The sequence below is a fragment of the Melanotaenia boesemani genome, chromosome 2 (assembly GCF_017639745.1).
Source record: "Melanotaenia boesemani isolate fMelBoe1 chromosome 2, fMelBoe1.pri, whole genome shotgun sequence".
Classification (NCBI taxonomy): domain Eukaryota; kingdom Metazoa; phylum Chordata; class Actinopteri; order Atheriniformes; family Melanotaeniidae; genus Melanotaenia; species Melanotaenia boesemani.
The window spans coordinates 19859607-19874890 of record NC_055683.1 but is presented as its reverse complement, the minus strand read 5'-3'; the positions used below and the strand labels follow the sequence as shown (position 1 = coordinate 19874890).

General features: G+C 36.9%; 1 protein-coding gene across 1 annotated transcript; it reads left to right on the top strand.

The window, feature by feature from the left end:
* Window positions 1-1508: 1508 nt before the first annotated feature.
* LOC121647706 lies at window positions 1509-6430 on the top strand. The gene is made up of 4 exons (XM_041997365.1): window positions 1509-1613; window positions 1758-1851; window positions 4205-4534; window positions 4615-6430. Exons 1-4 carry the CDS (start codon window positions 1611-1613, stop codon window positions 5001-5003), a joined length of 816 nt encoding a protein of 271 aa, XP_041853299.1. The 5' UTR covers window positions 1509-1610; the 3' UTR covers window positions 5004-6430.
* The last annotated feature ends 8854 nt before the right edge of the window (window positions 6431-15284 follow it).

Sequence of the window (15284 nt, the reverse complement as noted above, 5' to 3'; positions counted from 1 at the left end):
TTTCTGTGAAAAGTGTGACCAGCAGAACAGCACACGCACATACACAGAAGGATCTAAAAGAATCATAATTTTTTCTTTACTTAATCCCAGCATGCAGTACTTGTTGTCTTGGTTTGTTGCCACTTGTCTGGGTGAGTTGTGACAGTTTAAGACAAAAACCAGTTGACTTTAACTGCATTAAAATATTACAAAATTCCACTGGATGCCATAACAAGCTGGCAAAATGTGAAAAGATATTTGCCCTTCCCCCTGTACTTTAATGAAAAGTGTCAAGATGCTTCTTTGCTAAAATTGCTATAAGGTTTCTGTTTCCCTTTCCACAGATTTCTGTTTAGGCACTAATAGTCTTTTTTGGAAACTGGTCAGAAAGAAAGAGGGGTGACATGCAGAAAAGAGCCACTGGCCAGGACTCAAACCCGGGTTAGCTGCATTGAGGAGTTTCAGCATCTGTACATGATGCATGGTCATCCAGCTGAGCCGTCAGACACCCTGAGATCTGTTTGAAAGTGTGATATAGAGTTTTACACAATCCAGATCTGAGGTACCTTTTTACTAACCCAAAATATATAATCCCACCAGCCCACTGTTCAATTGTTTGTTAACACAGATAGTCAATAATGGCAGCAATGCAGTGCATTTAGGCATCAAGATGACTTGTTTATCAGAAGGAGGAATAAAATGTGATATTGTTGTTAATGTCCAGCAGGTTGGTCTGAATAATTCAAAAACTGCTTATCTAATGGGTTTTTTACACATAATCCTTTCTTGGGTTTAAAGGGAATGGGTCTGTAAAAGAAAATACCCAAATGCCTTGCTCATGTAGGTCAGAGTAGAATGGGAAAACTGGTTGGATGATGATAGATGATAGATGATAGAAAGACAACAGGAACTCAAATAACCACTGGTTACAACTATGGTAAACAGAAGTGAATCTCACACATGTTAAACCTTGACGCAGGTGGGCTACTGCAGCAGAAGACCACTCTGAGTGATGTCCTGTCAGAGGAAACTGGACATTAGAAGATTGGGAAAATATTGTCTGGTCTGATGAATCTCCATTCCAGCTGCAACATTCAGATGGTAGTAGGGTCAGAATTTAAAGAAATGTAAAGAAAATATATATATATAAAGAAAAAAGTCAGAATTCTGACATTAAAGTCAGAATTCTGCCTGATTTCTTTATATTTTGTTGTTAAGAAGACGACCCTTCTTATAATATTTAAAAATGTCCCTATAAATCAGAATTCTGACTTTAATCTCAGAATTCTTTTTTTTTTTTCTTCAGTGACCCTAATACCAATAGGTCTAAAACATTGACTATTTTTTTTTATTGATTTACTTATTTATTAAAGTATCAGTTCATTTATCTTGGGTAGAGATTGGGTAATATAACTTTTACTCTGCTGTTCTTTTATAAGCACTCACCCATTCCAGGGCAGGTCTGCTCATGTTCATGTGTAAATCTGACACCACACCACCCACACTAGAAGTTTCCTTTAAACTGCAGAGAGCGAGTTACCGGAAGCTTTTTCATTCAAGACGTCCTCGGGAGCTGCATTTCCTGAAATAAGAGCAGCAGAGCAGAAAGAAACAGACTAAGTGTTTGTACCATGGTACGTAGATACCGTTATTATTTTCCTTTATGTACACCAACTATCAATGCATCAAGTTTTTTTTTTTTTTCTTTTTTTTTTTTTTTTTTGTTTTTTTGCGGTCATCTGGTTAATCTAATGTGATAATTATTAATTTGAATGCAGATCAGAGCATTGAAATTCTCCCCTGCTTCAAGGATGCATCATGGTTTTGCCTGGGTTTCCATTTTCTGCTTCACCTCAGTTGTCAATGCTGCTGGTGAGTCTGTTTTAAAGTATGAAAACCATATGAAGACGTGTTCATGGAAGCAGTTCTTGTGTGTAGTCTAGAAAACATTTTGCATTTTATTCAGTCTTATAAAATGTCTGCTTTTTCTTATGTGGTGGTGAAATACTTCTTTGTAACAAAAAGACTGTATGTAAAAAAATGAGGGGGCCTCTAGCTGAGATAGTATTGTTTTATGAGTCCTCAAACTGATGTAATTGCCCGACATTTTCACAGCACTCTAAATACACTTGACAATTAGTATAATGAAACTGAGCCAATGACTGATTATTATACATCTTATTTTGTTGTATGTTGTTTGAAATAGTTGTAAAATACTGCCTTTTTCTAGTTATGTATTTTCTTGCTAAGCTAAGACAGACAAAAAATGAGACAACACCAATGACAGACGGGAATGACAAAGCTGTGGCAAGGAGTTAAAGAAACCAAGGAGTAGGGGAAGCCAATATCTAAATAAAAAGCAGGTGTTGTGATCAGGGATAGACAACCAGGTGTATGATGGGAATAGGAAGTAAATGCAAATACTGAGGAAATAAATAGAAATTCAACAAACCCGTGGATCATGACGACAGCATTTTAGAGTATCAAACAAACAATATGTATCAAAGGGTGAAACATAATTTTCAGCCATGGCACAATTATTGATACAGCTTTCAATAATTTCACTATGGCACCAGTGCTGCAACTGGTTAGCTTAGTCAAGATGAAGCCAATTGGCATCCAGTGTTTTAATAGTAAAACACAAAAGACTATAGACAATACAAAAAAATGAGACACAAACTGAGACGAAAAATTATCTGACAAGAGTCAACTGAAAACCAAGAGTCTGAATACACATAGAATTACAGATATTATGAGCAGGTGAGGCCATCAGCAAAAGAAACCAGGTGTGATAATCAGGGAGCAGGAAGTATAGTGAACAAAACAACAAATTAAAACAGGTAACAAGACAAAACTCAAAACAACAACAAAGGACTATAAACCAAGACTGCAATAGGAAAAAAGCCTGCAGGTCACATACGTGAAAGTACATCACATCATGCTGCATGCTGGGAGTTTTCTCTCATCTCTTGCTTTTACAACCACAGTTGCCCAATTAAATTTTGGGGGGAGTTATTCGACCAAAACTACTGTAGAAGGAAGTAAATGTAACGTACTACTGAATGCACAACCTGCTCAACTAGATAGTGTTGTCTTATAAATAGATCCGCTGCATAGCTCAACCCTTCAATAATCATGTTATAAAATGTGTTTTAATATTGAAACTCTAATTATGTGGGTGAAAGGAAGTGGAAATATTTGGTGATGATGATTAGAAATTGACTAATAGGATTTTAGAGAGTGATCCTTAAGCTTGAGTGCAGATACACTATCCTGAAGTAAGAATTCAGGGTCTCTGCATACAAAAGACAACTTCAGACTATTCAAAAATACAATATGGTGTCTACTGACATCAACTTCATATTTCCTATATTAAGGTCAACCTATGGTCATATTTTAAATGCATAACCTACAGCAATTCAAAATGTTAGCTTTATGTTTTTGTGAAACGAAAATGTGTTAAGTGCAGTAATTACCTTTTACTGTTTACTTTCTGTGGTGCGGATATTCTGTGGATGGATGATCAGTTCAAGATCGTACATGCCATGTTCTTGGATGTCTTCCACCTCTGCTGGAATTTCAGTGAAAAAAAAATGGTCGCTTAAAATTTATAGCTTCAACATTGTCTATGCAAGTAGAACTGAGACCCAACCAGTTGTTTGTTTAGTTTGTTTAAAAAGAAAGAAAAATTAAACTAAATACTGTAACATAGAAAGTCTACCATCACCTCATGTTTTGGTAATGTAGCTGTAAAGTGATACAAGCCAGCCCACAGATATAAATGTGCACTACAGCCATGATACCCACATAGAAGCATTACTCCAGTTCTACTTTGAGCAAAATATGTCAGTTATTTGTGTTTTTCCCATGTACTTCTGTTCACTTATTGATCATGTGTAGAAAGGAAGCACATACAGAAAAGATCTACTGCCTGGTTTCTTTTTCTGTTGATCTCCAATCTGTCTAAGTTTATCATTGGTCTCATAGTTTGGTGTCTTTCCATGATGTCCCTTTATACCGACTTTAGTAAGGTGTGTAATCAGTGCAGTAAAAATATTAAAGAATATGGCTATCGTCTAAATGAAGTGCATGTAAAAGCTCAGACTGTTCATAGAGGCAGTGGCGTCATGACCACAACATCTCATGTTGATAGTCTTTATCTTCATGCATCTTTTTTCATGTAAAGGTCTCTAACTTTGTTTTTTTTCTTACTTTCTTTGTTCAGTGAGTCAGAGTATGCAGCTGCAGATCCGGCCCCAGGTCACAGCACGGTGTGGAGAAAATGTGACTCTGATGTGCAATTTCAGCTCATTGAAGCAGATGGATGTGCAGTTAATAAAACTTTCTTTGCTGGCTGATAATAAAACAGAGAAATGTGAGTACAAGAATGATCAAGCTGACGGAAACGTTCGTTGTGAAAGTACAGACAAGGATTCCTACCAAACACTCGCCATGATTCTGACCAACATCATGCCAGTGAGTGAGGGAAAATACCTTTGCAAAGTGGCCACCAATGTGGGAGTACTGTATAATCATACTTATGTAAAGGTACAAGGTGAGTCAATTTTAAATGCCCTTTCATTTTTTTTTTCTATTGCTGTATTGTATCTGTCTAAAAATGTTTGATCTTCACAGACTGCTCTGGAAGCTCAGACAGCTTCAGGAATGCATCTCATGCCGTATGCTCATTCAGCGGGATTCACCCCAGCGGGGTGGTACACTGGTTCTGGGAAGACAATAACATAACAAATGCCACCATCACTCAGCAAGACAGGGGCCAGCATGGGCTTTATAATATCCTGAGTACAATAAGGGAAGAGGAGGACAAACTGAACTACCCTTATAAATGCTTATTGTGGATACCCTCTCTCAACAAGTATCTCTCTAGTCAGGAAGTGACATCATCAGTGAGCCAGAAAGTGAAGTCATCAGAGAGTCAGGAAGGGAATTCATCAGAGACTGCAGTCAAACTGCACTGGATCTGTATTGTAGTGGAGATCCTAATGTTGAATTTTAGGATGTAAAGAAAATGGCACAGATTAAATGATAATGAAGCAGTGAATGAGAGAGAAATCTATCCCAGCCCAGTGCATTATGGTTAAAAAAAATAATGTCTGTTTGTTTTTGCAGGTGTTTATGCAAACCTTCAGATAAATGTCTTCTCAGGAACGACATTTGAGGTTTCACTAATTAGAGATTTGTCTGGATTAGAAAATCTAACTGAAGATGGTAATTTAGGGCTTGGTGATAATAAAAATCCACTTTCAGCCTTGAATTTTACATAACACTGAGTTATGAAAACACATTTCCCCACTGGATGGCAGCACAGGTTTTCTGTGCAACCCAAGAGGATTCAAACTACGCTTGAATACAGCTAAAAAAAAAAAGACATCTTAAAAAAAACTAATGCTTTTCCACAGATTTACTGTGTTTGTTTTCATCTGAATTTTAGAAAATTCCACTTGTTCCCCAAAAACAGTTCCCCAATAAAATTCAGTCTTCTAATAAAGTTTTATGGTCACTGCAGGCAAAAGGGTCAATTTGTTTATGATTATCAATTAACCAGGTGGCCAAAAGGAGGCAGTGTTTCTTTTCAAGAACGACAGATGCAGTGCAATGATGCATACACACACTTCAGAAATCATTTTTAAATTAATATAAATTCATTTAATATACACTGATAAGCTTAAACTGCCCCTTTAACACAATAAAAGCATCTATTGTTAACCACTTTTTTCATTCTTCATAACTGTTTTGTGCACATTCAGTTCATATGTATAGTTTAAGCCAAACCTAATCTAAAATCTGAGCTCCTGATTTAAAATTTATCATAAGGAAACATGCTGTACATATTGTATATTGGGGTTTGTGATTTTTGTCTGTTTTGTGTTTTGTAATGATGCTGCATAAAAGTGTGGACAGCCATGAATGTAATCTGTTTTAAATTTAAGGGATTATAGAAAGCATGCAGCATCCTTATATCAGATGGCCTGTTTTCTTCTCAAGTCTTCGGATCCACTCTGTGGGAGTGAAGAACATCTTGTGTACAGATTTGTCTGCTTTCAGTGATGTGAATGAGTGTGAAGTGAATGTTTTGCTTTGCAAGTTTTGACAACATTTATTTTTCTACTCGATGGAGCTTGTTGCACCCAGTTAATAAACTTGTAAGACTTTATTTTTGTTATGTTGGAACATGGTTCACAGCTGGAAGAGTAACTGGGTCTCTGCAGCCACAGCATGGAGCTACAATGAGTCAAGTGAGCCAAGCAATCATGTAACAGCATGTGCCGACATTATGCTGCAGAGCTCTGTTCCTGCATGTCGCTGATTGTAGGTTAATCAATCACACATGCAAGAACAGGGTCAAGAAGGCTGACAGTGCAAACTGAAGAAATTAAGTGTTAAAGTTGATGCATGGATGTATGTTGAATAAAATTGAGTTTGGTTTGTTTATAAGAGAATGAAATGTGTTTTTCCATCTTGCTGCTGCTGCACAAAACAATACAAGAAATCCCTATCCTTAGAGACTTACTAGATACATTCACAATTAGTGAGAGAACAAAGAGAGGAGACAAAATTACACTCACACAAGATCGATGAGACAGTGAAGTAAGCAGTAGTTTTAGTTACATAAAGGTGTTTACTAAAGCTAGCACCCAGAGAATAAAATCAATAACTTAATTAGCTTCAAAAGACATGATCAGGCCTGCATGTGAACACATTTCAACACCATGAACTTGCAGAGAACAAGTTGGATATTTTGGGAACCATTTCTCATTTTCTTGTGCAGTTACAAGACTTACAACTGAAACGCTTAGCAGCTGCAATGTGGATATTTTGAAACTAAATCTGTCCAAAACTCAGATAAGCAGCTGCCAAAGCCCTGAAGAAAACTGTCTCTTGGGTACTTCATGTAAGTCCCCAAGATGATATTTTGCCATGGCAACAGACAGACACACATGAAGTTTTGTTTCCATAATCCTGTGGAGATTCCCTAGTATCACTACACAACTATAAAAATCATAACTGAAGGGCTAACCCTAAAAATAAAAACTAACATTTTTATATATTATATCAGTATTATATTCCCAGACAATGGGTATTTTTCACGCTTTTTATACATGCAAATACACATGGTTGTTCTTCTGCCTTTTAAAACCTTTAAGTTTTGGTTTCTCAGGTGCTGCATTATGATTGTGTCCAAATCATCCCCCTTTATGTTTACTCACGACTGTAAATCAGCAGTAAGCAGGATGTGCATATGTTCATCTCTGGCATCAGTTAAATAAGCATCTTTTTAAGCAAGCATTAAATTAAGGGATTCTTGTTGGGATCATCCACAGAGTAATTATTATGTACATGCAAAGGTGTTTTAAAAGTGAGATGCTTGTTGCATCACTGAACTTAATGGGGACTTTTGGTCATGTTCTCTTTAGAAGCCAAAAGGTTAACACCATAGCCGACCGTGGAACATCACAGATCCTCAAAATTCTCCCATGATCCTCTATTATTCAGTCCTTGAGTTTTCCAAGAGATAGAGATTAAGCTGATATCCTCCCATCTTGACAGAACACTGTTGCCATGGTGATCTAAAGCTTTTCAAGCTAAAAGCAAGGACAAAAAAAAAAAAAATCAACATTTCTCTTATGGTTCTAAATTTCCTCTACATGTTTTTTACTCTCTTGGTAAATGTGACCCAGATCCAATGAAAGACCAGCAATTACATATACTTGACTTCAAAAGGCAGTCCAGTTCTTTATCAAACAAAGGTCATACTCATACAAGTCTGAGCAGTAGCATGTTTATCTGAGGGTTTGTTTAATTTGTTTACTTTCCAGCCAAAGGAAAAATAAAAGGTTTGTGGTTTCATGCAAAGAACTCCCTGCTATCAAAAGATCTGTTATGTAAACTAACTGTAAAACTTTACATGTGGATTCTCATTTCATTACACGTGATCTGAAGACAAACATCACTAATCTCTTTTCACTGCACCTTTGCAATTCAACATTTGTCACATGGAAGAGCACTCATACCCACATAAACCTGTTAAGAATTGTTGGAAAGAAGGCGGACTTCACTGAGACGTGTTTCTTTCTGTGCATTGCTGATAGAAGATGAGTTTTGTGAATCACCTGCAGTTGGTAGCCATTATGAAAATCTGATAAGATGCAAATCTGGGATACTGCATTTAAAATTATTTGTATCTCCACTACATGTCAGACAAAAAAAGAAACCATACATTATTTAGTGACCAGAAGCCAAGAACCCTTCAGACTGCACAGAAATGATCCACAAAGAGTGACAGTTGTGTTTTTCCTCCACATCATGTCAGCTAGTTATTCCTTGTGCTCAGGGTTAGGGTAAGTTAGCTTCAGTTCATGCAATGCATGAGAATTGTACTTTTTCTAATACTGATTTGATGTTTTGTGAATTTACAACACTATCTTTGTTTTTCCTCTGAGAGTAAGGTTTAACTGAGCCTCTATCTAAGCAGGTGTGTTCAGCTTTAAATCCATTATTCTTGAATTTTAGGATCCCAGCTCTGTCACTTTTTGTGGCTTATTGTAGCATTAATTTCTTGTCACAGAAGTAGAATCTCAGGTGTTGTTTTAGGTGCTTTTACGGGCGTCAACTATGTAAATTCTTTTGGTTGTAATTGTGAGTCATTTTCTACAACAAGCAGTGTGTAGCTTTTGTGCCATCTAGTGGTGAAGTTGTCATTTGCGGCCCCAATACCTCATCCTTTTTTTTCAAGCTAGCAGAAAAACTACAGTGGCACTTTATGTCATATACTGTATGAAGCTTTTTTTTTTTTTTTCTGAAAGCATACCAGTTGGTATATTGTAAGCAATAAAGAGTTTATCATCTTGCTTAAGACCATTTCGACAAGTGGCTTAGGCTGGAGCTGCTTACTTTCTGTTTCAAGTATGATCATTCCACTTGAAAAATGTCTTCCCCACTGTATAGACAGGAAACTGTATGTAAACATAAACAACTAGTTCTAGCTCCAAAATCATTTGACAGTGATGGTCTATACTGTTTTAAAAGTGGAGTTGAAATTTGTTGATGTATACAAGTGACACAAACAACTGGAGCACAGCCACATGCCCATAGTGCACAGGCACTATGGGAAAAAAAATCTATCACTGAATATTAAAAAAATAAGGCTTACATAATCTCCCAGTTCATTTATATAACAGTTGTTGTTAAGGCTCCTCTTTGTTGCTCAGATCTGGTGTTTTTTCCGTCTGATGCTGAGGAATATATTGATACGATAGGTTTATGAACTGTGCAGCAGTACAGACAAATTACATCTTGCAGCGAGCAGCGTGGAGGTGAATTAAAATTATATAAATGCATCGCAGGTCAAGATCTTTGTAATGCTGTTCAGACCCAAGCTTCAATCAAACTGCTACCTGGGTCCTCATCATACACAATAAATACAAAAACAATGACTTTGTGATAGATATATATATATATATATATATATATATATATATATATATGTATATACATATTTTTTTATTTATTTTTTTTTTCAGTAAATGAAAGTAAAAATAGAAAACTGTTTCTCCACAGAAACAGTAATAAAAAGCCAGATGTTGGTCATCCTACCAGAGCTCATTCGGCCTGTGATTCTGAATTAGTTGGTCCACCAGTCGCTGCTCACGTTACTGTCCATTATCTCGTCTCATTACACAGTCAAACAAAGCCTCACGTCATGTGCCTTGAAACCCAAACACAGACAGCAGCCACTACACCCTCAATGATGTTCATGATAACTGTAAGTTTTCACACTTCTGCCTTGGAAACAAAGTGCAGTGTGTGAGATTTGTGGGGGGGGGGAGTGCTTTCAGGTGTGTTTGCAGTCCAGCATCTGGCAGTCCACTAAGATTAGCAGCTGTGCTCAATAGCTGACCTCAATAATACAATCAACACCACAGAAAGGATGTATGTAAGATGCAGAAACATATGAGCATGCACACAGCTTTCTTTCATTTCAGTTGCACTGATGCTAAGTTCTCCAAGGTTGCTGAGTGCCTGGAGATATATTCAGCGCTGGAGGAAAGATTTTGCCTTGAAGATGGTCTTGGGAGGAAGGCACAATGCAAATTTGGGGGGGATCTCAGAACAACAAATGAAAGGTTGTTTATCTTGAGCAGAGTGCTTAGAGACAGAAAACATGCTCTCAGACGTTTATGCAGTGATTCATAATAGCACCTCTTGGGATTTATCATTCAACATTTCCCCAAGATAGGCAGCAGCATATGCTGTTAATGTGTGACTCTGATGAGTGGGCGCTGATGTCACTTCAAATGAGTAAGCACAGTGGCTTGTGAAACAGGGTATAACGCTGATTACACAACATTTTGTGCCAAAGGATGACTGAAAGTATTTGATTAAATCAGTTAAATCAGAAAATTGCCATTTTTTTGTCTTCTCGGATGCTGTCGGTTTTGCTGTTTTCATATGTCCACTACAGGCAACACTTCAAAGTGCTTTACATAGAACATTAAAAGCATTACAGATGGTGCAAAGAGCATTATAAAGTAGTAAAAGGCAGCAACAAATAGTATAAATCACAAGAAAATCATAATAAACTTACAAATATTGACAACTTGTGAAATTTTTAAGAAGTGGTCATTGCAACGAGACTTTCTTTGTATTCTCCTGTTTTGTTAGTGTGAGTGTGTGTGGTTATTTGTCTCCATGCTGGACTTGAGAGAGACTGGCAGCCTCTCCAGGGTGTACCCATCCTCTTGCATGGAAGCTGGGATGGGATAAAGAGGACATAGACGATAGATAGATGGATGGATAGTCACATTATAACCCACAAAGAGTGCAGTGTGCTGCTATCTCAAAGCGTGATCTTTGTACATATGTCACCAATCTATTAAATTAAGCACTATTATTAGCAGTTTCATCACAAATATGATAGCTTTGAACAAAATGGTAATAGCTGAATTATATTGCTTGTACATTTACATCACATTATATACACAATGCATCAACTATATTGACATTTTTTTTAGAAGAAGAATCGGCCATGGCCCAGGAAACAGACTACAAAGAATATACCGTTTAAAAGTTTGGGGTCACTTCCCTATTGAATCCCATGGCAAAGTGACCCCAAACTTTTGAATGGTAGTATATATATATATATATATATATATAGAGAGAGAGAGAGAGAGAGAGAGAGAGAGAGAGATGAATATATACTAAGTAATAGCTTAATTTGTGTGCTTGTATTTATTTAATTTTATTTTCAATGTAAATTTCAGCCAGGTCCAAAAAAGAGCTAATTCTGAAATAAATCTGAAAATTATACAAGAATATTTACAGGGAGCAGTGAGTCTTGTCTTAATGAATCAGATGAGCCCCAAGCTACAAGTGTCTTTTGTGTGTATGTGTGTGTGTGTGTGTGTGTGTGTGTGTGTGTGTGTGTGTGTGTGTGTGTGTGTGTGTGTGTGTGTGTGTGTGTGTGTGCTTTTTTGGGGGAGGGTGGGGGGGGGCTTTCAGACAGCATATTAATAGGAATGTCAAAGGCAGCAAATAGGACCTAAAGCTCAATTTCTGATTTAGAAAAACAATGCACACAGCTTTAAGTCTGGAGAGGAGGATCACTTCTTGATCTGCTTCAAGCTATAACTCAAACTGGGCTCAAGAGAGTTCTTTTAAATACTACTCAAGGTTGCATGGTTTTGTTTATACAGCTGGTACTAAGTTAGGTAACTTTTCAGTCTCGATAAACAGATGTGAACATCTTCAGGCAAGATGTTGCTAACAGAATTCCGTGAAGTACTGGCCAATCACATGTGTGGGCTGTAGATGAACACAAGCAGATATCATGTAAATAGAGGTGGGGGCGGGGGTTATTGTATTGCCAATTTGCATTATTCTGTCATATAACATATCATATAAAACCTCAAGTTTCTAAATGCTGCCACCCAAAGATGTGGTCAGCTAATAAAAATCCATTAGTCCCCATAATAGTTTGGCAAATACAACTCGCTCTGTGTCTCATTTATGAAGACCTGATAAGCTCCACGATCTTTTGTAGTAGCTCAATAGGCCACAACAGATGAAGTTGATCTCCTCAACCTTCATCTTCCCTCCCGGCAGCTTTTTTTCTGCAGATTTTTCATCCCTTCACTTTTCATTTTCCCCATTATAATCAGCAAAGATATGAGTAAAAACTTTCTAGATTTGGCAGGCTCATATTAATTTTGAATTACATGAAGGCCCAGCGCTAATTTTCTGTAACATCCTACTTCCAGACCTCTGCACGTAATTTAATTTCGTAGAAGTTTTCAACTATGCTAAACTTTGTTGTGAGAATTAAAACTGGCATTGCCATTTGACCGGTGATGGTAATATGATTTATGGGCTGATTTCTTGGTGTACCATGAAACTCATCACTTCCTTAATATAAGTTGTGCTTCAGAATAAATTTTACAGTGAAAATATTTTTAAAAAAAGTTTGCACATAACTTCATTTCAATCATGTCTTGTGACATGGACATTTTTTACTATTAGTATTAACAGTCCATATTGAATAAATACTGTGTTGTGATTTCCCTGAAAATATGTTCCGTTTAACATAAACAGTTACTGATAATGTTGTCCTCTGAATGACAGTGGCCTCTCATCCCCTGTATTACTCCAAAGGTGCTTCATGTGTTTGAGATCACAATCTGTTAAAAGTAAAGTGTGCAACTAAATTAAGTTTTAAAGGCAAGTAAAAATATGCAACAATGACATATTATAGAAGCGTTGCACATACACCTTATTTTTTAGACTATAGGGTACAATGTTATTGTTTGAGTTAGTTAAAAGAGTAGATGGCCTTAGACAAGTCTGGTAGTTTGTGCTTTAAAGGACCTGTAGCTCCTGCAGAGACCAACAGTTCAAATAAGTGATGTGCAGCGTCTGGTAGCAGGCGCTGGCAATGTTCCCCATGGAAGAAAGGGAGCTGCAAAGTGTTTTTCGTGCTTTGTTGATCACTCTCTGGAGGGTCTCTGTGTCTCCTGCTGAAAACCTAGCATACCACACTGTGTAGAAGTAATTCCTGGATGTGTTCCCTGGTGGAGCGGTGGAGGTTAACCATCAGCTTCCACTCATTTTATTTGTACTCTTTTTTAATGGTAGACTAGATGCACATCATGCTGTCAATATGGACTTCAAGGCCTTAAGTTATTAAGGGGATCATTTGTTTCTACAGAACCCCAAAAACACGTTTTGATAAAATAAGTCAAAGCCTATGAGAATGGCATTTTAAAAAGTGCATATTTTTGCTAATACTTAAAAAAAAACTAATTTGTATAGTTTTGATACAGGTTTAAACCTATAAGTGTATATATGTGGATTACAAATAAGCTGAATTAGCCAGCAGTTCATGAAACGAGTGCACAAGAAAAACAATGCAAATCTTATTATGTAAAGTCGTATCTGACTGTTTAAAACAAGAAATTGGTTCAAGCTTTTCAAGTATACATTCATGTAAAAAGGTAGTCTGAAATAAATGCTTTGAGAAAGGAAATAAACTTTAAATGTACATTTTCCCCCTGGACCAAGTCTAAAATTATATTCTAAGGATAAATAACCATTTCAAGAAGTCCAGGTATTTTTTGTCCTCAGGCTCTTTAGTGTTTAATAAAACAGAGAAAATGCCAATCACAGGGTCAGAGAGTACTGCACAGCTCAGGAAAAAAAAAAAGTCATATCAATTAAAGAACACATTGTAGCTGGAGGCGTGCAAAAGAACAGGGCTACTGTGGTTTAGTATTGGAACTACATAATAGACCTTTCCTTAAGACTAAAAATTGGAACCAAGCGATGAATCACCAACACACTACCCCTCAAATTTAAAAGATGCTGCTGCTGACTGCTCCTTGACTTGCTGCTTTGAGCTGGGAGCACAGTAAGGAGCAGAGAGGTGAAGGAACATGAAGATGTTCATAAATCCACATTTTATTTCCAATAAATACACAAAAACAAACACTGAAAGTGAGACATTTTACTATTTTAGGAAAATATTAGCTTATCATGAATTTGTTGGCAGCAACAAATCTCAAAGAGATTGGATCAGGGGCAACAAAGGGTTGGAAAAGTAATTGGTGCAAGTCAGAACTAACTGGAGGAGCATTTGATAACTAATTAGGTTAACTGGCAACAGGTACATGACTGTATTAAAGGAGCTTTTCAGAGAGGCAGAGGTTTGCACATTTAAAGATGAGCAGAGGTTCGCCAATCTCAGACAAACTATATCTAAAAAGACTGAAAATTGCACCATCTACAGTTGATACTATGATCTAAAGATTCAGAAAATAAGGTGGAATCTCTGTGCGCATGGGACAAGACTGAAGGTCAAAACTGGATGGTTGTGATCTTAGATCAAAGTGGCACTGCATTAAAAACAAGGGATTCTCTTGTGGAAATTACTGCATGTCCTCAGGAACATTTCCAGAAATGACTATTAATGCAGATTAGAGCTTTACTATGATGAGAAAAAGCCATAATGGGCAAATGATTAAGAAATGCTGCTGTCTTCTCTGGGTTAAAGCTAATTTACAATGGTCTGAGACAAAGTTCAAAACCATTCATTGATCAGATAAATCAAAACTTAAAATTCTTTTTGTCATGTCCTGCAGACTAAAGATGAGAAACAACCCAACTTCTTATCAGCAGACAGTTCAAAAACCTCTTTGTCTGATGGTATGAGTTTGCATGGAGCCTGTGAATTACACATCAGTGAATATACCATCTAAGCTTTAAGGTCTCAGAGCAACATGTGCTCCCATCCAAACAACACCTCTTTCAGGAAAGGCCCTGCCAGTTTCAGTAACACAATACTGCATCCATCACAACAGCATGGCTTCACAGCTGTTGAACTGGCTTAGCTGCAGTCAAACATCTTGTTTATGTTGTATTGATAATAAAATATGGATTTATAATATTTACAAATCAAGGCATTCTGATTTCATTTAGATATTACACAATGTCCAAACATTTTTTGGAATCAGGGCTGAACCTGAAACAGAATAATATGTCATTTAAAGACGATGCTGGTAGGCAAACAGAAAGTCTACATTTTTTTTCAAATATTTCCATTTATATAAAAACTTACATAATACTTTTTTGTTAAAACTCAACTAATTCCTCCTCATGCAGAGAGAACTTTCTATTGCAGAGAGTTGTAACGAGACCAGTCGCCACTGGACATGCTGTCTCTGCCCCCTCCACCAACACACCTTTCATTATCCAGTACACGATGTTCCAGAAGCAAAGGACAATGTCAGAGGACC